This window comes from Macaca mulatta, chromosome X (genome assembly GCF_049350105.2).
Source record: "Macaca mulatta isolate MMU2019108-1 chromosome X, T2T-MMU8v2.0, whole genome shotgun sequence".
In the NCBI taxonomy this organism is placed as follows: domain Eukaryota; kingdom Metazoa; phylum Chordata; class Mammalia; order Primates; family Cercopithecidae; genus Macaca; species Macaca mulatta.
The window spans coordinates 141,875,404-141,899,391 of NC_133426.1; the positions used below are offsets into that span (position 1 = coordinate 141,875,404).

Below are 23,988 nucleotides of genomic sequence, written 5' to 3' on the forward strand. Positions count from 1 at the left end.
CTCTGCAACCATGGCACTGTGATTATGCATCATTTTTAGCATTTAATATAGTCCATTTTTGGCTAGTAGGGTTAGTTGCAATCATAATATGAGTTGTATCCTCCCTCTCATTTATATCAAGTATACTTGACTAGATTTTTACAAGTTAGAGAATGTCTAATATTCTTTTTTACAGTGCCCTATATATAAGAATTAATACATATTTGTGGCATTGAATCAAGAAACACGTGAAATAGTTCTTGGAAACAGATAACATATTTAGAACATTACATGGATAATTATACTTCTATGCCTAATTGTACTTCTGAGCATTTCAAAAAGATAAGGGCAAAATATGGTACCTACCTCCTAGCTATTATAAAGGGGAAAATACAGTACCTACCTCAAAAGTACTATGAAGATTAAATGAAATATATTTTGCTCTGGCCCTACACACTGTAAGCTTTCAATAAATATCCCCCATGTTATATTCTCATTCTTTGTAGTTTAATGATAAAAGCATTTAAAGCTATAGATTTCTTCTCTTTATGGCTTTGGACATCATAACTTTTATATGTAATGTTCTTATTAATTATTTCAAAATTGTTGTTTTCATTATAATTCCTCTTTGACTTAAGAGATGTACAACGCTGCCATTTTCCTCTTAATTTTTGGTTTTGCTACATTGTGATTAGTCTGGGCCCAGCCCCCTGCTTCTTTAATAGTCCTCTGTAACAGATGTGAAATGGATTGGTAAGAGAGCTCATCTCTTAGCCTCTCCTTAGCATTGATAATCAGTTTACTCAGTTCCCAATCCCTGAGACTTTAACCACTAGGATTGGAAGTGGTGGTAAATCTCTTTCTCCTGGAGTGATATATAGGTTAGCCTCTATCCAGCTTTTTGTGCCTTGTCAGAAAGGACTTCTCAGAGTTCTAGCAAGACCTAAGTTTACATTTCCTAAGAATTCTAAGATAGTAAAAAATACTAAAATATTGATATATTTTAAATATTTACATTTAATGAACATCTTTATCACCTAATACAAGATATAAATGTATTAATTACTGAAGATAACTTCAAAACTCTAAAATGTGAGGTCTTTCCTGAAAATCAGACCTTACCTGTTGGCCCTAGAAGAGATCTGTTTACCTCTACTTTGAAGTGTATTCTACAGTAATTCTTCAGCCACCTCTTCTCAACTAGATTCCTTTCCTATGAAAGTAGAGGGTGAGCAGTGAAGAACTAGAGGCCCTTCATCTTAACCTGGAGTGAAAGGAAACACTTGTACTGCCTTATCTCCCGAGAAGTACAATTCATCTTGGGAAGACTAGAGTCCCTTTTCCTAAGATGTTACTTACATGCTGCTGTAACACACACACACACCCCCCACACACACATGGGTATAGGGAATAGGGAAGAGAAAAAGAAGTGTGTGTGTGTGTGTGTGTGTGTGTGTGTGTGTATGTATATATTTTAGACGAAGTTTTGCTCTGTCGCCCAGGCTGGAGTGCAGTGGCATGATCTTGGCTCACTGCAACCTCTGTCTCCTGGGTTCAAGCAATTATCCCTCCCTCAGCCTCCCAAGTAACTGGGATTACAGGTGCCTGCCACCATGGCTGACTAATTTTTATATTTTTAGTAGGATAGGATTTCACCATGTTGGCCAGGCTGGTCTCGAACTCCTGGGCTCAAGTGATCTGCCTGCCTCGGCCTCCCAAAGTGCTGGGATTACAGGCATGAGCCACCGTGCCCGACCAGAAGTGTACAATTCTTAACCCCAATTCCTCCATTTTCAAGCAGAGAGATGGTATAATTAACACTGAGAAGTTCTATGTTTACCAAACAAATGACCTTGACAAAGTCTCCAAGTCTTGATTTCTTTACCTGTTGTGGGAATTTTAAAGTATACCCTCAAATTATTTTCCCATAAAAAATGGAGTCTCTGTCCCCTGCCCTTGAATCTGGGCAGGCTTGAGACTGCTACTAAAGGAATAAGTGATACTCTGTTACTTCTGAGGTGGGGTCATAAAAGATGTTGTAGCTTCCATCTTGTTCAGTAGAAGCACTTGCTCTTGGATCCCATGTAGGAAGTCTGATCAATATGGAGAGGTACCTGTAGGCTGTCTGGTGGTTATTCTGAACTGAGCTTGTTCTTCAGCCACCTCGGCCATCTCATTTTGTCTTAGAAGTGGATCCTTCAGCTCTAGCAGTTGCAACCCCAAAACATTTGAGTCATCCTAGCTGAGGCCCTACATATCTTGGGTAGAGAAGAGCCATCCCCCTGTGCCCTGTCCACATTCCTAACTCACATAATTTGAAAGCATAATAATATAACTACTGTTTTACACTGTTGAACTTTGGAGTGGTTTGTTACACAGCAGTAGAGAGTGGTAATATCTTTAAAGCAGATATAACATCTGGTAAGATGAACAACTGGGAAACAGACACTAAAGCATTTAGAAAACAGACCTACAAATAGCTAATGGGTATATGCTCAACATCACTAATCATCAGGAAAATGCAAACTAAAATGACAATGAGATATCATGTCACACCTGTTAGAATGGCTGTTATCCAACAGCAACAACAAAACAAGATAACAAGTGTTGGTGAAGATGTGAGAAAAAAGAACCCTTCTATACTCTAGGTGGGAATGTGAATTGGTACAGCCATTATAGAAAACAATATTGAGATTTCTCAAAAAATTAAAAATAGAACTACTATCTGATCCATCAATACCACTTCTGCATATATATTTAATTAAAATCAGTATCCCAAAGAGATATTTACACTACCATGTTCATTTGAGCACTTTTCACAATAGCTAAGATATAAAATCAATCTTAGTGTATATAGACTGATAAATGGATGAAGAAAATGTGAGATATGTATGCAGGGATTTTGTTGTATTGTGCCTCACTTTATTGTGTTTTAAAGATACTGTGTTTTTGACAAATTGCAGATTTGTCGCAACCCAGATTTGTGGCAAAAACGTGCTCACTTTGTGTCTCTTTGTCACGTTTTGGTAATACTCACAGTGTATCAATTTGTTTCATTATTACTATATCTGTTATGGTGATCTGTGATCAATAATCTTTAATGTTAGTACTGTAATTGGGGGTGTGTATTAGTCTGTTCTCACCCTGCTATAAAGATACTACCTGAGACTGGGTAATTTGTAAACAAAAGAGGTTCAATTGACTCACAGTTCCACATGGCTGAGGAGGCCTCAGGAAACTTACAATCATGGTGGAAGAGGTAGGAGAAGCAAGCAAGTACCCTTCTTCAGAAGGCAGCAGGAGAGAGAGTGCAGAAGGCAAATGGTAGACACTTATCAAACAACCAGATCTCCTGAGAATGCCCTCATTATCACAAGAACAGCATGGGGGAAACTGCCCCCATTGTCCAATCACTTCCCACAAGGCCCCTCCCTCAACACATGGGGATTACAATTCAAGATGAGGTTTGTGTGGGGACACAGAGCCAAACCATATTATTTCACCCCTGGCCCCTCCCAAATCTCATGTCTTTTTCATATTTCAAAACAAATCATGCCTTTCCAACAGTCTTCCAAAGTCTTAACTCATTCCAGCATTAACTCCAGAGTTCAAGTCCAAAGTCTCATCTGAGACAAGGCAAGGCCCTTCTTATGCTTATGAGCCTGTAAAATCAAAAGCAAATTACTTACTTCCAAAATATAATGGGGGTATCTTGGGTATTACAGTTACATAAATGTTCCCATTTCAAGTAGGAAAAATTGGCCAAAAAAAGGGGCCCAGGCCCCATGCAAGTCTGAAACCCAGCAGGGCAGTCATTATATGTTAAGGCTCCAAAATGATCTCCTCTGACTCCATGTCTCATTATCAAAAGCATGCTGATGCAAGGGGTGGGCTCCTACAGCCTTGAGCAGCTCTGCTTCTCTGACTCTAGAGGGTACAGCTTCCATGGCTGCCTTCATGAGTTGGTATTGAATGCCTGAGGCTTTTCCAGGTGCATGGTGCAAGCTATCAGTGAATCTACCTTTCTGAGGTCTGGAAGATAGTGGGCCTCTTCTCACAGCCCCACTAGGCAGTGCCCCAGTGGGGCCTCTGTGTGGGGGTTCCAATCCCATATTTCCATTCCACACTGCCCTAGTAGAGGTTTTCTATGAGGGCTTTGCCCCTGCAGCACAGTTCTGCCTGGACATCCAGGCATTTCCATACATCTTCTGAAATCTAGGCAGAAGTTCCCAAAGCTCAACTCTTGTCTTCTGTGCACCTGAAGGCCCAACACCAAGTGGAAGCCACCAAGGCTTTGGGCTTGCACCCTCTGAAGCAATGGCCCTAGCTGTACCTTAGCCCCCTTTAGCCACAGCTGGAGCTGGAGCGACTGGGACACGGGGCACCAAGTCCTGAAGTGGCACAGAGCAATGGGGCCCTTGGCCCAGCCCATGAAGCCATGTTTTCCTCCTAGGCCTCTGGGCCTGTGATGGGAAAGGCAGCCTTCAAGATCTCTGATATGCCCTGGAGACATTTTCTTCATTGTCTTGGCTATTAACATTTGGCTCCTTGTTACTTATGCAAATTTCTGTAGCCAGCTTGAATTCCTCCCCAAAAAATGGGATTTTCTTTTCTACCAAATGGTCAGGCTGCAAATTTTTCAAACATTTATGCTTTGCTTCCCTTTTAAATGTAAGTTCCTATTTTAAATCATCTCTGTGAACACATATAACTGTACGCTTTCAGGAAAAGCCAGGTCATATCTTGAATGCTTTGCTGCTTAGAAATTTCTTCTGCCAGATACCCTATGTCATCTCTCTCAAATGCAAAGCTCCACAGATGTCTAGGGCAAGGACAGAATGCCACCAGTCTCTTTGCTAAAGCATAGCAAGAGTGAATTAAACCTCTTTTCTTTATAAAGTACCCAGTCTCAGATATTTCTTTATAGCAGTATGAGGACAGAGTAATACAAACGTTGAGGTCATTAAGAGACCACAAGCATGAAAATGAAAATGACTACTATAAAAGGCATGAAAGTGAACATTAGAATAAAGGTGAAGTTAGGTATAACACAACAAACATAAAGATGACCACTGGAAAAGTTAAGATCACATGTGAGACTTCAAGTGTAATGATGACTGCTGAAACAATGTCAGTGTTCAAAGTATGAGGCAAAAAGTATAAGGATGATTCTGAAATAAGCCAAGGTAAACGTTCAACAAGCATTATGATGAATTCTGGTAAAGGTTAAGATCCTATGTGAGACGAAAACCATGAGGATGACAGCTGGAATATGTTAAGGTTCAATGTGCAGCAGAGAGCTAGAAGGACACTACTGGAATAATGTTACACTTCAGTGTGAGACTGCCAGCAAGAAGTTGACAGCTGGGATAAGGATAAAGGTAAGACCTAAACAATAAGGATGAAGGTTACTACTAAAATAAGGGTAGTATTCAGTGTGAGATAGTAAGCAGGAAGGTGACCACTGGAATAAGGATAGCATTTGTTTGGAGAAAGGAGGCATGAAGATGACCTCTGGAATAAGGCAAAGTTTCAGTATGAGAAAAGGAGTACAAAAATGATGGATAGAATAAGGCTATAGTTCAATGAAACTATAATAAAAATGAAGATGACTGCTGGAATATGTTTATGGTTCAGTGTGAGACAAAATACATGAAGATGATTGCAGAAATAATGCTAAGTTTCCCTTTGAGACTTCAGCCATGAAGTGGAATCATGGGATAAGGTTAAGTTTCAGTGTATGAAAATTAGCATGAAAATGATTGCTTGAATAATGTTCAGGTTCAGTGTGAGACAAGCATGATAATGACTACTGGGATACATTTCTAATTCTCTGTGAGAGCAAGAATGAAAATGACCACATTAATAAGGTTATGTTTCACAGTGAGGAAATAAGCATGAAAATTACCACTAGGATTAGGTAAAAGTTCAATTTCTGACAACGTGCATGCAGATGACCACTGGAATAAGATTATCCTGTGTGAGAAAACCACCGTGGAATGACGCTGGAATATGTCTATTTTTTTAGTGGGAGACAAAGAACACGAATGTGAACACTGGAATAAGGAAACAGTTTAGTGTGAGAGTAGCATGAAGATGACCGCTATAATAATGTTAAGGTTCAGTTGAGACAGCAAGCTTGAAGAATAATACTGGAATATGTGTATACTTTATTGTGACAAAACAATAGCTTTATTTAACCTTACCAAATAAAGGTAAGGTTCAGTGTGTGAAAACAACTATGATGATGAATGCTAGAATAATTAATCTCACCTATAAAATGGAGATAAAAGTGGTATTTATAGGGTTTTTGAGATGATTAAGTGAGACAGACATAAAGAACTGAGCACAATTCTTGGTTCTAGTAAGCTTTAAATCATTGGTAACTGTGGCTATTTTCTTATTATCATCTTTACCAGCAACAGCAACACCATCACAATGGTCATAATAGTCATTTCCAGGAAATCAGAGCCCCTTTTAATTGGCTGGTGCTGTGTGGGTTCTTCTGTTGGCTGGGTTTAACAGGAAATCTTCTTTCAGGAAAGAATAGACAGAGTTACATTTTTTTTCCAGTGGTTAATGTCTCCCATCTGTGGTTGGAAACTAGGCTAAAAATAAATAAATAAATAAATAAAAATAAAAAACTTAGCGACTAGGAAGATGAAAGATAGCATTCAAAGTGGGAGGTGCAGACATAGTTTCCAGTGGAGAAGGTTCCTTTCCCCTATGTAATGGTAAATTTTAGGTGTCCACTTTACTGTATTAAAGGATATTCAGATGGCTGGTAAAGTATTGTTTCTGGATATATCTGTGAGAATGTTTCCAGAGGAGACTGGCATTTGAATCAGTAGATTGAGTGAGGAAGATCTTTCCTTACCCAATGTGGGTCAGCACCATCCATTCCACTGAGAGCCCAGATAGAACAAGAAGGCAGAGGAAAGGTGAATTTGCTGTCTCTTCTGAAACTGGGACACCCTTCTTCTGCCCTTGGATATCAAAGCTCCAGATTTTCTGGCCTTTGGACTTTGAGACGTACACCAGTGCCCACCCAGATTCTCAGGCCTTGGGCCTAGGACTGAGAGTTACACTACTGGCTTCCCTGTTTCTGAGGCCTTCTGACTTGTACTGAGCCACACCACCAGCTTCCCTAGTCTCCACCTTGTGGATGGCCTATCATGGGAATTCTCAGCTTCCATAATTGCATGAGCTAATACTCCTAATAAATACCCTCCCATGTATCTATATCTATTTGTCTTATTGGTTCTGCCTCTTTGGAGAACTAGTATACCCTGCCGACAACTTTTTAAAGTAAATAGGGATACTTTTCTGTTACTCCCACATATCCTTACTTCTACAAGAATCCTGAGGGAGGGAGGCACTTTACAGCTGAAAGGGAAACAGTAAAACAGTAAGTTGGATGTGTTGGGTAGATATCACATTTAGAGAAGAAAGGAAGTCACCCTCTGAGCAGGAGGTTACATAGGTTCCTTTGTGCACCATAAATAGTCCTACTTCTCTCTCTACTCCTTTCCCACCATGTCTCTATCCAGCATCTCCTACTCAATCTCCTTTAGTGAAGCCCTTGCCCAGACATCAATCAGTGCATCATCAGAAGGGGAAGGACCCAAGTAAGATCTGACTCTGATAGGAAAGCTCTAGTGAAAGCTTGTAGGTCTGCTCTTTGGGAATATAGCAGTTACTAGGCTATTCTGTGCCACTTTATGCACTACTAAAAGTAGAGACACATAGACATTCTATCCAGTATAGCTTGGGATTTGCAACCTAATCAGCTCTTTCCAAGCCTTGACACAGCTTCTTGAGTTGTGTCTTTATATGTAGACACAAAAACACTAGGCCTCTTCAATGCAAGGTTTGAAGTGGCTAGTCAGTGCCTCTTGTCATTTGGGAAACCTGATCTAACTCTGACAACCTTTTCGAGGAGACACCTTATTCCTAGAACCAACTCAGAACACCATAAGTACAAATATCAACAGGAAATAGAAAATCCCTTCGTTTACTTCCTTTACCTTTCTAAGCCAGACTGACAATTAGTCTGCATTAAGCCATACAAAGAAACAACGAATCTTCCTGTATGGATGATAGGCTTTTCATCACTCCTATATGTACTAAATTGAAGTTACACCTTTTGGATTGCCACTCCATACAAATCTTTCCAGAAAATTGTATTTTAAAAAAATTAGGCCGGGCGCGGTGGCTCAAGCCTGTAATCCCAGCACTTTGGGAGGCCGAGACGGGCGGATCACGAGGTCAGGAGATCGAGACCATCCTGGCTAACACGGTGAAACCCCGTCTCTACTAAAAAATACAAAAAACTAGCCGGGCGAGGTGGCAGGCGCCTGTAGTCCCAGCTACTCGGGAGGCTGAGGCAGGAGAATGGCGGGAACCCGGGAGGCGGAGCTTGCAGTGAGCTGAGATCCGGCCACAGCACTCCAGCCTGGGCAACAGAGCGAGACTCCGCCTCAAAAAAAAAAAAAAAAATTAGCATATCTAACAAATTCTCACTGAAGGAGCTGTCATTATGCCTTTTCTAACAGCGAGCATAATGTTTGCGTATGAAAACACTTGAATGTAAAAAAAGAAACCACTGAATGAAGTCAAATATCTGAGTGAGAAAGCATAAAGGTATTTGCTAAAAATCAATGTCAAAGATCATAATTAAAAAGTGGATATTATCAAAGGAAAGCCTAACTAGAAATGCATGAAAATGGGAACAGTGGGTATAATTCTAGGTAGACAGATTTTTGGCAATTTAAAATTTCATTACACGTTTCTGAAGTCTCTAGACCTTCTACCTAAGCACATATTACATCTATAATTTTAAAAATTATTCAAAAAGTTTTGAACACGTCCAGCCTTTTTGTGTGTTGTGATTTTTCATTAAATACTAGGAAAATTGTCTTCTACATAGATAATTCATAGAGTCAATGTCAATAGCCTTGCGTTAAAATTTCAGTTATAATCAATTCTCTTTCCAATAATAACAACAAGGGGGAAGGAAAACACACTTAATTTGATAATGTGTTTGATATGGAATACATCACCTTAGTAATTAATATTCTCACCAATAAGGAACCATGCACTGAACAGAAGGAAGATGAGTAGAAGGCCGAAAAGTGGCCTAGGAGTCATCTCCTTGGGAATGATCCAAGGATCCATGTTCTGTGACAAATCTGAAGACGAATCACCTTTTCTTTCCCTGGGAAGGGCCCCTAGTTCTGGAGATTGCCACCAATTACTGTCACCTTTCTTGGACTCCTCCACTTTGTGACCCCAGAATGCCAGTCCTCATCAGAATTGCTCATTGAACCAAACAATGCATTGAGGTCTTCCTCAGCCTAGTGCAATAAAGATATTCAGGATGACTGAATTTCTAAGGTAGAAGAGGTTTCACAGATAAGTTCCAATTTCACGACCTTCTTTATCTACCAAATGAGCAACGTTTTGGTCAAGAGCCAATTAAAGTCTGGATGGTGAGTGGCTGGCCCTTAGTCACCGTCAAGTCACCTGATGGAAGACCTTGGCTGCCATGGCTCAAATAAGTGGTCTTAAGCTTTTTTTGAATACGTGAAGCCTCAGTTTCTCACAGGTAGAAAATAACAATGATCCTAACCTTCCTAGGCTTTAACATAATTTAATAAATTATGATAATAAGTGAAAAGGCTTTGAAATATCAATATGCTCTACAAAAGTGAGGTAGAGTGTTTAGTTTCTAAGCAAATGGAAATTTAGGGGTTTTGATCGTCATGTAGGGAATACCTGGATTCATGGGTGTACAAACCTGTACATTTGAACAAAGCCCTATGCTTGGTTTAATGCTTTGCTGTTGGCATCTTGAAATTCTGGATAATTTTTGCAAAAGAGAATCCTGATTTTATTTTGCTCTGGGGTCCTGCAAATTATGTAGCTTTTCCTGACATCAGGTGCATGACACCTCCCTGTGAAAGAAACCCATGCCTATAGAAGAATAGAATCACCAGAGTTATCTACTGAGAAGAAAGGTCAAAAGGATAAAAGTAAAGATCAACAGCAGCACTTACAGTGTATATTTGAGAACATTTTATAATAGCTCATACTTATATTTAGCAATTCCTCCCCTGAAATTATCAAAAGTCTTGGCTTTGATGATTCTTTGATCATCAATGAATTAATCATGTGTGTCCAGAAAAGAAGTGACTTCACATAGGCTGGAAAAGAGCAGAGACCTTTCTGGCACGCTAGTTAACAGGCACCCTCCAGCCCACACAGCTGGACAGATCATAGTAAGTCCTGCTGGGCACTGAGCTAAGTCAGCATCCGTGTAAAATGTCTTGAGTTGGCCAGAAAAGAACATGGCTCAGAGCAAGGAAAAAGCCCTGGGTTCTGGGCCACCACTTGCTTTCCTGCAGCATTACAGAGGTGTAGTTTCCAAAGATAAGCCCATGTAATCTCTGAGGAAACTTGCTGACCCTGGGAAAGGAAACAAACAAAGGAAATGATGACAAAAGTCTAATGTGCTTGAGTGTGCATGGGGGATGGGAGGTTGTGTGGGAAGAAATGCTAAACTAGGCACCATAATGTTCTGCTCCAATATTTGGATTAAGAAAATGGGGTACTAATTATGGATTAAGGAAACAGGGGTACTACCTTCTATGTGCTGGGCGCTTAACAAAGATAATCACACTCAATCCTACAACATCCCTGGTAGCAAGGTATGATTCCTATTTTATGACTGAAGATACTCAGGCTTGAAGATGAAAGTTAGTGAGAATGAGCCAAAGGTCTTTCAAACTCAGACACTGGAGACTTATTGTGAATAAAGGATGCTTTGTGGTGTCAGCAATATCTGCAAAGCAAGAAAATGGACAATGATGTATGGAAAGTAAAAATTTTGAGAAGTATTTGCCTACATATTATGTTAATTGCTGGCTTATGCCGCCAGGACCCCTAGCACAAGCCCACTCCACTCCATCAAAGCTAGGAGACACTGGCAGACTACCACTCCCCACCATCCACTTGGTCCACAGGTTCCATTTTCCCCTTTTTCATAGTTAGAGCTAGCTTTAAATAACATTCCAATCCATGTTGTCACCCCTGAGACAAAGGCACCTGAGCAGCACTCCCACATTCCCTGGACTCCTGAAGTTTGTTTTCTAAAATCTCATCCAGTCTACCCTCCTGCTGCTTCCTGCTATGTCAAGGCTTTCCAAAAAAAAAAAAAAAAAAAGGGGGATGAAAATAAAGATCAAAACTTTGGTGTTAAAAAAAGTCAAAATCAGGTTTATTTGAAATCAGAACAGTCTAAGTTTGTCAATGTCTCTATAACAGCGGCACCCACAGGGTACATGAGGAACACAAATAAGGACTAGAAAAAGATCCTCCTGTCTAATGAAAGGAACAGGTTATAGAAACAGGGTCTCTATCATGGAGTAAGTCAGCAGTACTTAAGGAGTGACTGCTACTGTTGGTAGTCCTTCTCTTTAGCATCTCCAGGAAGGGCTTTTCATACCATCGTTAATGATGCACAGGGGACAGGAAGAGGGAACTGCCCTTCACAAAACACCTGTAACCTTACACACCATAAGGGTACCCTGAACTTGTCTAGGTGATCTTGACAAGTGATTCCAGTTCCACCCTCTTCACATTACAGGCCCATAGGCTCACCAGTACTGGACTTTTCCATCACAGGTTCTGTAGGAGATGGTGACTGTATGAATCTGCCAAAAGACTTGCCTGTGGGTGGACAGCCCAGTGCCACTGCAGGAAAATTATGGAACTTGGAAACTCATTGGGTAGTTGGGACACACTTCCTCTTTGCTTTATCCAGAGGAACTTCTGAAAATGGTTGTTGACCCCCGGGTACTCAGTCATGCAGCCTGTGCAAAGTAATCCAAAAGAGGGAATGGTAATGCCAAATGGTGTAGTAGACTGAATCATGTCCCCCAAAATTCGTGTCCATCAGGAACATCTGAATATGACCCTATATGAAAATAGAGTCTTCGCAAATATAATTAAGGATCTCCATGTGGAATTATCCTGGGTTTAGAGTGGGCCATGAATCCATTATGGGTGTTCTTCTAAGAAGAGGAGAAGACATAGAGACACACACAAAGGAGATACACAAAGGAAGGCATGTGAAAATGGAGCAGAGATTGGAGTGATGCATCTACAATCTAAAGAATGCCAAGAATTGTCAGTAGCCCACGGAAGCTGGGAAAAGACAAGGAAAGATTCCTCCCTAGAACCTTCAGGGGGAGCAGGCATTGCCAATACCTTGAATTCAGACTTCTGGCCTCCAGAACTGTAAAAGAATACATTTCTGTTGTTTTTAGCTACCCAGCTTATGACAGCCTGTTGCGGCAAACACAGGAAACCAATACAGGTGGGGACTGCATGAAAAAAGCCACAGTATCAGATAAGATTGCTGCCTCAGAGGCCTGAACACCCCTTACAAAGGAAACATAGTTCATCCTGGTTTAATGGAACATTATAAAGTAATTATAAAATATTACATTGAGAGGCAAAGCCACTTATTTGTTAGAAGGGAGGACAAAAGAGTTCAGTTTATTCTTCAGTATCCAGGCTAATGACTCATTCAGAATTATGGGTAACCCTTAAAATGGGGTTTGAGTTCTCCTTACTTTGTTACCAGTTACAGACACTCACATACTATGCAAGATCATGGCTAATAAATTTTTGAAATGGGTTTTGTGCACTCCTTCCTATGTTACGCACTACAACACTTGATGCCATGAAATGCACATGATACAACTGCATTTTATGGTATATTAGTGTCATTAATTGGTAACATAGTAATTTGGAAAATTTCTTACATTAGAAACAAACTAATAACATTCAAAACAATTTTGTGAAGAATTCCATATTATAAATGGGGTTGCTGCCACTGACAACAAGCATAAGCTCTTGGAATAGAAAAAAATGGATGAAATTGAACATTTGCCCATATAATATAGGATTTGGGAACTTTGTTCTTAATTGGAAAGTATGCCCCTAGGATCATACTGGAAATGGGGATGCAATTAAAGTGCCTTCAGGCCTGATACCTGGGCCTGATTTCCACACTTAGATGATGTTCAAGGTCTAGGGCTCTGACCGAATCCAGGATTTATGAGGCTAGGTCATGTCCCAGTTTCTGAAATTTGGGTGACATGGAGTACCAAGGGCAGAGGTGTGTTATGATCCAAGTACCAGCAATCCATCCTTCTCACTTTAAATGTAATCCAGGAAAGTGATATTTGGAGAAAACCAGTGTTACTTCACTAAAGAAGTCATTGAATTATTTCTACATGAGCTAACATATGTAATGCAAGTCAATATCAAGAATGAACCAGACAAATGCTAATAAGCAAACTTAAATAGAATGATATAAAAGGGAAGAATTCTTGTTTTATCTTAAAGCAAGATTCAAGTTACTGTCAGTAATTATGGTTCTCAGGTTTTTGAAAGAGACAAGAGTTTTTCCTTTCTTTCAGTTCTCCCCTTGACTACACATTAGTTGTCACAAAATGGAGGCATAAATATAAATAGGCACTCAAGGAACTATTTCATCAGCCAATATGTGCACATTGGAAGTATTAAGGCACAGTCAGCACAGAGTGGCCAAAGAGATGGGCCCAGTGAACCCTAGGATAGGGAAGCCTATTCTCACCATTATTTGTCCTGACCAGCCTGACTCCTGACAACTCCCTGACTCCTGACAACTCCCATCCTCCTTGTTTGTAAATAGAAACCATGACAACTCCCATCTTCCTTGTTTGTAAATAGAAACCGCAACACACATCTTTTTTATGCAAGACACCTGGGAAAAAGGGTTGAGTCCAAAATTAAAAGAAATACCATTATATTAAATACACAATTACGCTGTCAAATGAAATTCAAAAGTGTACAACATGACCTCCAATAGCCATTCGCTTCCTGAAAACAAAGACTACTTAATTTGACCATTAATTTCCTCATTTGTAAATTGAACATGTTCCACTTTTCAAAGGGAAATTTACAAAAAAAGAACAAATGGTCAAATTCAATTGAATAACATGACATTCAACATGCAATTGTTTTGGTGAATGAAATCCCAAACTACTTTCAGTGGCACTTCTAGGCATTTGCTGTTATTAAACAACAGGGGCTTGACCAGTCTGATGCTCAATGTGTGTAATTTTACACTGGAAATACCACAAAAAATTTAAATATTTTAAAAAATACTAGTTGTATTACTCAGGGTTCTCCAGAGAAACAAAACCAATAGGGTATAGGGTGTGTGTGTGTATGTGTGTGTGTGTGTATATATATATGCCCTAATATATATGTATGTGTGTGTATATGTATATGTGTGTATATGTGTATACACACACGTACATATATATTAGAGCATATTGTATACACACAATATACGATATTTATTATATATATTTAATATAATACATGATGCATAATATATATAATATATAGTATTTATATATATATGTATCCTATTGCTTATATATGTTATAAGGAATTGCCTAACACATTATGCAGGCTGACAAGTCCCAAGATCTGCAGAGTGAGTCAGCAAGCTAGAGACCCAGGAATGCTCATGGGGTATGTGAAAGGAAAATAAATCTTGGGACCCCCAAATCACTGAGCTAAAGGGAAAAGTCAAGCTGAGAAATGCTTGGGGCAAACCTACCTCCCATTCTATTCAAGGTCATCCCTCTGCTACTGAGATAAATGCATATCTGATCGCCTCATTTGGAAAGGCTAATTAGAAACTCTTATCTACCTATGCCTTGGGACTCCCCTCCCCCTTTGAGTTGTCCCACCTTTGCTTCCAGTTGTCCCACCTTTCCGTACCAAGCCAATGTTCATCTTACATATATTGATTGATGACTCATGTCTCCCTAAAATGCATAAAACTAAACTGTGCTCTGACCACCTTGGGCACATGTTATCAGGATCTCCTGAGGCTGTGTCACGGGCGCGCATCTTCATGGCAAAATAAACTTTCTAAATTAACTGAGACCTGTCTCAGATGTTCGGGGTTCACAGGTAGTTCCATTCTAAAGGCTGGCAGACTTCAGGCCCCACAAAAACCAATGTTTCAGATTGAGTCAAAAGGCAGGAAAAATTCCTTCTTGAGGAAAGGTCAGCCTTTTTGTTCTAGTCAGGCCTTCAACTGGTTGAATGAGGCCCACTCACCTGAGGGAGGGCAATCTACTTTACTCCATCTACTAATTCAAATGTTAATCTCATCCAGAAACACTATCACAGACACACCCAGAATAAAGTTTGACCAAATATCTAGGCACCCATTGTCCCAGTCAAGCTGACACATAAAATTAACCATCACATTATTAGACAAAGAAAGCTATTAAATAGTAAGAATTTTTAAACAGCAGAATGTTATAAAAAATACATTTATGTTATAAAATAAAACACAAAACTATCCTTGCTGGCAGCTTGAGGATATTCAGTGGCATAAAACCACAAGCGATTAGCCAAATACTTTCCTTATTTGTCAATTAAAAAGAAGAGAGTAAGTTAAATAAAGCTTTTGAAAAAGACCAGTCCCAAATTTTAGTTAAATAATAAAAGGACATTACATAACAATTGTTTTGTGTAACAAAATTCCAAACTGTATTCTTTGGCAACTGACTGGAGAGGCTGAAGAGCATCTACTGTCATAAAACCACAAGCACTCAGTCGGATGATTCATTTCCCCACTTGTCATTTTTAAGAAAATGTATGAAAAAGAACCAAGAGCAGAATTTAAACACCCAAAACCTACTTAACGTATTTTCTCCTTTTTCTTCCCCCTAAAATTAGGCTTAGTGGTTTGGAATTTTAAAAGCTCAAATCAAGAATGACTCTCCAAGGAAATGTATCCATAGTTCCATTAAATTGGAAACTGACACTGAGCTATTGTCCTCTGTCCATTTTCATCCCCGCGGCCCAAAAAAACTGATAATTGAGAAGAAATTACCAGGCTGAAAGAGTGAGTGACTCATCCAGACTACCAAAGGGAATTTGGGTTGCTGCATCACAATGGGGAAAAGAAGACTACTTCTGGAACTGAGGAGATTCACTGGGCCATCGCTTAGCACTCCCAAATCCAGTTTTAAAGTTCAGTGGAAAACTGATGCAACTCCAGGATGACATCACCTGCAAGGACTCAGATCCTTTGGCAATGAATGCTTGAGTCACCCTACCAGGTAAATATTCACCAGGAACTTGAGTTGCCAGCATAGATTAAGGAGAACATGGAATTGATGTCACAGGAAGAAAAGTGAGAATGCTTTCTCCCTATGATTTTCATGACTATTGAAAAAGTACTGGTGATCATTTAAGGTTATAATTTGGGTCACAGATGAGATTATGATTGATTTGACATCACCCCATGATGATATGTAGACTGATGAGCCTTTGTATCTTCCTTATGTTGTGAAGAGTGTTTTTTCATCTGAGTCAATGGCAACAGTAGATGAGTTTTAGCAATTTACAATAGGGATGAAGTGTGTTGGATATTTTTGTTTTGTCCACCTAGATATATCCTGTAACCTTTTCTGCATGCTATGTGCCCTAGGAGACTGAGGCTTGTAGACTACATTACCTGGGCTTCCTTGCTTTCATCTAGTAGTTGGATTCGGCCAGTGGTAGGCAACTGCAAGAAATCCAAGAGTGGGAGGAGAGAGGCCAACCTCACCACAAGCATTATTTGTCACTGTGTCTCTGGCAGTGGAGTTCTCACTCTACAATTATAGCTGTTGGTTAGTGGTCCTTCTTTTTTAGTGCTAGCCAGTAACACTATTTCTTCCCCTTCCCACTGAAATTCCAGGTTTCCTAAAAACTTCCCATTCTTGCTGATCCAAACAGCCTATGTGGTATCTTCTCTCTGCCTACATATGCAAGTGGTTCCTTTATTAGAGTATGATTACTTGAACTATCTGATTCAAATTCTGTTTGCTATTAGGTCCCAAATAGATATGGTAGTATATTTTTTAAATCCTTGTATAGCAGACTCATGTGGTGGTCTTCTTGTATCCCCTCAGGTCTCACCTCTAAATCTCAAGACTAGTTACTAAAAACACCTATGACTCTTGGCTCTGCAGAGCTAAGTCTCACCTTTGGATCTATAGGGCTACTTACTACACATGACTCTCTGCCTTAGGGGCTTTTTTTCTCACCTTTGGACCATGCTGGACATCAAACAAGGCAAGATGGAGGTGACAGAGATTTATATCACCCCTGGGGGAAGTGCTTTAACAAGTATGGTTGGGTATTTGGTGGCTAAATACCCCCAGCCTCTTCACCCTACACTCGGGATGAATGTGAGGTATACGTTCCACACGGTCTCCCACAGGGTCCCCCTGAGAATTAGCTCCAATTGCCCACAGTGGTAACCTGATAGATAGTTCTCCCCACCCTTGGTTGGCTGCCTTGCTTGTATGTCTCACGTCCCCACACCCCTACCAGCGCTATCTGGGACTCCATCCCAAGTAAGCACTTTCTACTCACAAGTGTGTCTCAGGGTCTATTTCCAGGGAAAGCACACTTGAACACCTTGCATGCTAATTTACCCTCACACTTGAATGTCTGGCTAAAAGTAATGTAGGCTCAAAGTTACTTTGCACCAAAAATTCAAAGACAATTCTTTATTTCTGGGGCATTTATAGTTGCTTCATTAGTTCCCTTTATCTTGAGAGAACTCCCTCCCTGCTTTACCAACCACTCCCATTTTAAATTCACTTTTGATTCCAACTTTTAATCACTGTCTACTCCAAACATCAAGGGAGACAAATCAAGACCTCTAAGTGGGCTCCTTAAAGCCCCCTCCCAATAGAAATTTAGGGCTGCAGGGCCTCTCCATGTGTCCACTCGGCCTCCCTTCCAGCTTCTCTAAACAGGGCCCTTCTTGACTCCAGCACCCCCAGACTCTGCAACATTAGTAAACACCCTTCAAGGGGGAGTAGATAGAGTTCATCTGCTTGTGACCTCTGGTAGCACAGAGGTGGCTCAGAAGTCAAGAAACTACATGAACAAAAGCCACGTCCAACCAAAAGCAACACAGTTTCCATTTGTAATGGTTGCTGCAGGGGAAGAATTTATTGATCCACACTATTTTCTTGGATTTTCCATCCTCTCCGGAGGGCAGAGGTGAGTTGATGGCATGGTGTGTTGGCAAAGGCCAGCTCCAGCCTGGTGTGGCTTGTGCCAGCATCCACAGTGACTGTCAGATCCATATCATTTCTGTGATTCCCAAGTTGTCTACTGAGTAAAATGCTCAGCACGGATTTAGTGGCCAGGGTGGGTCTTAAGTATTCATCATCTGCCTTCCTTCTTATGCCCCGTGCAGATGTGCTGGGACCGACTTCAGAGTGTCCCTGAGTCATGACTGCTTGACTCCACAGATGGCTTCAGGAAGACAGCACTTCAGAAGAGAGACCTGTGAAAGTTGATGGAATTCAGAATTACCTGAAGGAGAAGCACCAAGTAGTCCTGGAAACCCCTCTGCATTTCCCCTCCCTAACACACACACACACACACACACACACACACACACACACACACTTGACCAAAAGAGTCGGCTTTGCATGAATATATTTCTAGAATCTATGTTGGTCCGTGGACATGTCTATCAATTCCTGTTTCATTTACTAATCCTACAAAGTAAGTTTCAAGTCCAGAATGACAAGCTCCCCCTTTAACATAATCCTTCACATTTTTTTGCAGTATAATTTCATCTGGTCTTCCAGTTACACAAACACTCAAAATTCTGCTGTGACTTATGATTAGGATTGCACTGGATTTACCGATTTATTTAGAGGATAATTGATGCCATTGCAAAAATTGATCCTCCTCTTAAGAAAAATGTGGTATTTTAAAATCTTTTTGAATATTCAAACTGGAAGCTCATAAAAAGTTGCATGTTTGTTTTCCTTATATGTGTCTTTATCATTTTCCTAGGTGTTTCATAACGATTGTGACCAATGTAAGTAAGATATTTTATTTCTATTATATTCCCTATTTATTGGAAGAATATGCAATTTTTTCATTTATTTATTTTTGTTGTAGAGATGGGATCGCCTTATGTTGCCCAGGCTGTTCTTGAACTCCTGGGCTCAAGTAATCCACCCCACTCAGCCTTCCAAAGTGCTGTGATTATAGGCGTGAGCCACTGTGCCTGGCCTACTATGCAAATTTTTATGCTTTTAACTTCTGTCAGTCAGCCTCTCCTGGCCTACTTCCTAGGTGATTGCCTGGCTTTTCTAGGATGTCAGTTCCTTAAGAGAAAGACAGTTTTCCACTTTCTTTGTTAATAAAATATTCTATACCTATAAGTTCTCTTCCCTCTTCAAATTGTTTAGGACACTGAACGTGGCCTCATGGTCTTTACATGGTTCTACGTGGGGTAGAAGAAAACCCGGAAGACTGAGCCTTCCTTCCCTGCTACTCAAGAAAGGGAGTGTGCTGCGTCCCTTTACAGGAACCTCAATTTCCTCAGTTCTTACATAAGATTGAGTGGGCAGCCGGTGTGTAGGCAAGCCACGTCTCCTCATAATAGTCATTTTAGTTCCTCATGAGAACCCCACTACAAAAAACACAAAGCACGATCCTTACCGTTATCCCTCTGTGTGATGGTTAATACTGAGTGTCAACTTGATTGGATTGAAGGATGCAGGGCGTTGATCTTGGGTGTGTCTGTGAGGTGTTACCAAAGGAGATTAGCATTTGAGTAAGTGGGCAGACCTATGCTTAATCTGGTGGCCACAATCTAATCAGCTGCCAGCGAATATAAAGCAGGCAGAGAAAAATGAAAGGTAGAGACAGACCTAGCCTCTCAGTCTACATCTTTCTTCTGTGCTGGATGCTTCCTGCCCTCCTGATGATGAAAGTGATAATGAGGCTGGGCGCAGTGACTCATGCCTGTAATCCCAGCACTTTGGGAGGGCAAGGCGGGTGGATCACCTGAGATCAGGAGTTCGAGACCAGCCTGGCCAAAATGGTGAAACCCTGTCTCTATTAAAAACACAAAAAATTAGCGGGTCACAGTGGCGGGCACCTGTAATCCCAGCTACTTGGGAGGCTGAGGCAGGAGAATCACTTGAACCCAGGAGGTGGAGGTTGCAGTGAGCTGATATTGTGCCATTGCACTCCAGCCTGGGCAACAAGAGCAAAACTTTGTCTAAAAAAAAAAAAAGAATGTGATAATGAAAGCAAAATTTTTGCTTCCTGTTCCCGTGACACTACATTACATTCTGCTGGCCTATAGGTCTTACTTCCAGAGGCAGGAATGCTAGGAGACACAACAGTGATTCCATTAAACTGGAAGTTAAGTTTACAACCTGGACACTTTGGGCTCCTCCTACCTTTAAGTCAACAGGCTAAGAAGGAAGTTATAGTGTTGACTGGGGTGACTGACCCGGACTATCAAGATGAAATCAGCCTACTACTCCACAACAGAGGTAAGAAAGAATACACATGGGCCGGGCACAGTGGCTCATGCCTGTAATCCCAGCACTTTGGGAGTCTGAGGCGGGTGGATTACTTGAGGTCGGGAGTTCGAGACCAGCCTGGCCAGCATGGTGAAACTCCATCTCTACTAAAAATACAAAAGTTAGCCAGGTGTGGTGGCACGCGCCTGTAATCCCAGCTACTCAGGAGGTTGAGGCAGGAGAATCGCTTGAACCCGGGAGGCAGAGGTTGCAGTGAGCTGAGATTGTGCCACTGCACTCTAGCCTGGGTGACTGAGCAAGACTCTGTTTAAAAAAAAAAAAAAAAAAGTGTACGCATGGAATACAGGAGATCCATTAGGGCGTCTCTTAGTATTACCATGCCCTGTGATTAAGGCCAATGGGAAACTACAACAGCCCAATCCAGGCAGGACTACAAATGACCCAGACCCTTCAGGAATGAAGGTTTCAGTCACTCCACCAGGAAAAAAACCATGACCTGCGGAGGTGCTTGCTGAAGGCAAAGGGAATACAGAATGGGTAGTAGAAGAAGATAGTCATCAATACTAGCTACGACCATGTGACCAGCTACAGAAATGAGAATTGTAGTTGTCATGATTATTTTCTCCTTCTTTTGTTAAAAACATGTTTGTGCATGTATACACTTGCACTAAGAAAATATCTTTATTTCCTTTTCCTTTATCATGTGACATAAGATTTATTGACTTTATATCAGCATTTAGTATTGTTAACTTTATGTAATAATATTTGGGTTGGGGATTGGTGCGTTTCCGGTTGTACGAAGGATAGTTGTATTATGTTAGACATAATTATGACCTTATTATTGTCTTTATTTGAAGATTATGTGTGCTCTCAGGAGATGTATATGGGTTCAAGTTGACAAGGGGCAGACTTGTGGTGGTTAATACTGAGTGTCAACTTGATTGGATTGAAGGATGCAGGGTGTTGATCCTAGGTGTGCCTACAGGGTGTTGCCAAAGGAGATTAGCATTTGAGTAAGTGGGCTGGGGAATGCAGACCCACCCTTAATCTGGTGGGCACAATCTAATCAGCTGCCAGCAAATATAAAGCAGGCAGAGAAACGTGAACGGTTGAGACGGGCCTGGCCTCCCAGTCTACATCTTTCTCCCCTGCTGGATGCTTCCTGCCCTCGAACATCAGACTCGAAGTTCTTCAGTTTTGGGACTCAGACTGACTCTCCTTGCTCCTCAGCTTGCAGACAGCCTATTGTGGGACCTTGTGATCGTGTAAGTGAACACTATCTATCTATCTATCTATCTATCTATCTATCTATCTATCTATCTATATATATATTCTATTAGTTCTGTCCCTCTAAGAGAACCCTGACTAATACACTTGGATAGCCTGGAAAATCATGTCCTGCATCTAGACAATACCCACACGGGTCACACTTTAATGGCAACAACATAGTTATTCTAGATCAGAGACTTGGAAGGGACTATGGCTTGAGACATATGAGTGTGTCTCAAGGAACTGGACCAGTTTTAGCATAGATTTTTTGAAGCATTAAAAGCCTACCTACATCCTAGTTTCCCATAATGAAAGTGTGGCGCTCCACTGCACTGAGCTTTGGGACGGGGTTAGGTGTGTGAGACACAGCAATGTCAAATTGCAGTGTTTAATTTCTGCGACTAAATAAACACTCCATTTACATGAATTGTGTATTATAGAAGGGAGTAATTGCAGAGTCATGACCAAGGCAGGATGCAGAGATTGACAAGTAAGTGGGAAATTTGACCTGAGACTAATTCCCTGATTGGAGCATGGCAGACAAAGTTGCTGATCACTACCCAGGGAACCTGGCAAGATGCAGTGGGTGCTGTTAATCTACACAAAGAAGAAATTTTAACGAAGGAATTCTGCACAAGCCAGGAAGAAGTTCTGAGGTCAGGATAGTTGAGTGTTTCATCCAGGAAAGAGACACGCAGATGGCGCCCAGCCACAGGATATACCTCCTTCCTCACCCAGCAAATTTCCTCACCCTATTGAGTCCTGAACCAGAAGGAAGCCAGGTGATGGTGGCCAGCGTTTGAATCTTGCAGACTGTTGGCAATTGTGAGTCACCATAGTAACCATGACTTCACTTGGTACCGAACCAATAAGGCCCTGGGACTCAGGGAAAGAGAAACAGTGCCAAAGCGTGTTTCCTCTTACTGTTTACCCTCTGGTCCAGATCGTTCTTAAAAAGCAATCTGAGTGGCCTGACAGGTAAAATAGCCTGATATACCAAGATCATAAAGCATCCTGTTGTGCCATTACCTAACTAACTTAATCTGATAAACCCCAACCCTGTTTGGTAATCGGGGGAGGGTATGGGAGAGTCATTTGTTCAAACTGATACAGAGACACTATAGAGGAGTGGGTAGGAGCACAAGGCTTCAAATACAGGCTTTCTCAGTTCCAGTCTCACCTCTCTGTAACCTTGGGCAAGTCCTTTAATCTCTCTTGGGAGCCCAAAATTGAGAACACAGTTGGCATCCACCCCTGGCCTTGGCATTGTGCCAGATTCAAATAAAATACCACACAGCATTTTTGGGGGTGAGATAGGGTCAGGTATCAGAGGTGAGTACAATCTTTAAATCACTGAGATTACATTCCCTACGTGGAAACTCAGCAGGATGGGCCTTAGAAACAGAACTAGGTATTGCTTGAGAATGTACAGTTTATTTCTTACACAGGGGGTTGGAGTAAGAGCCATACCTGCTTCACCAATGATTTTCAAAGGAGACAGAGGTGAGAAGAAGGCAGCTCTGCAAAAAAGCAACATAAAATTGAGTTAAAATTAGTGTGGATATAAGAACGCTTGAGTTTAAGCTAGTGCTTCGAGTGCAATCTAACAAGTCTGTGTGTGTCAGATGAAGATCGGGTTGATGCAACAGTGTGTCCTTAATGTTCCGGGTCCCATCAGGCTCCTATACAGCCCCATGTGTGAGACAGATTGAATAAATGATATAGTTGGCATTTCAAATCAGAAGATGGCCCAAAGCAATCGCCTGTGACTACTGCTGGTAGCTGAGTGTGTTTGTGTGTGTGTGTGTGCACGTGCGTGTAATATGTGGCTGTGTCGGTGTGTGGCAGTGAAGAAGAGGTCCCAGGTCCACTTGATTACCTGGAATTCACCATCTTTTTCAGGCTTTCTTTGTTGAGCTGTCTTCCTGAGGTTGTTTGGAGCCGCTGTGTCATGGATAAAGAACTCCCAAAAGCCAGTGCCAACAAGCTTGCGCTGAACATCAAGAAGCCTGACAAGTCCTTCAAATGCAAGAAGCCCACCAAAAATGTGCTGGTCTTTTTAATCAACAGACAACTGGGCAGGCACAGAAGTGACATCGACCTGTCAAGGTGGCTATGGATGCTGTCATAAAGCAACTCCAGGGTGAACATGGCTTTGGACAAAAGTCATGTGGCTTATGTGCTGAGGCCTGCCCAGAATTTTGAGAAATTAAATATAATTAGAACAATAAACTCCTCCCATGTTTGAGCCATTAAAACAGAGTCTGTCATTTCATTCTTTTGGGTTGGATAT

At 41.0% G+C, this 23,988-nt stretch overlaps 1 protein-coding gene across 1 annotated transcript; it reads left to right on the forward strand.

Moving 5' to 3' along the window:
* Positions 1 to 22,417: 22,417 nt before the first annotated feature.
* On the forward strand, positions 22,418 to 23,953 carry LOC114674735 (uncharacterized). Its single transcript, XM_077989347.1, has 2 exons — positions 22,418 to 22,673; positions 23,598 to 23,953. The coding sequence occupies exons 1-2, from the start codon at positions 22,540 to 22,542 to the stop codon at positions 23,824 to 23,826; spliced, it is 363 nt and encodes a 120-aa protein (XP_077845473.1). The 5' UTR covers positions 22,418 to 22,539; the 3' UTR covers positions 23,827 to 23,953.
* The last annotated feature ends 35 nt before the right edge of the window (positions 23,954 to 23,988 follow it).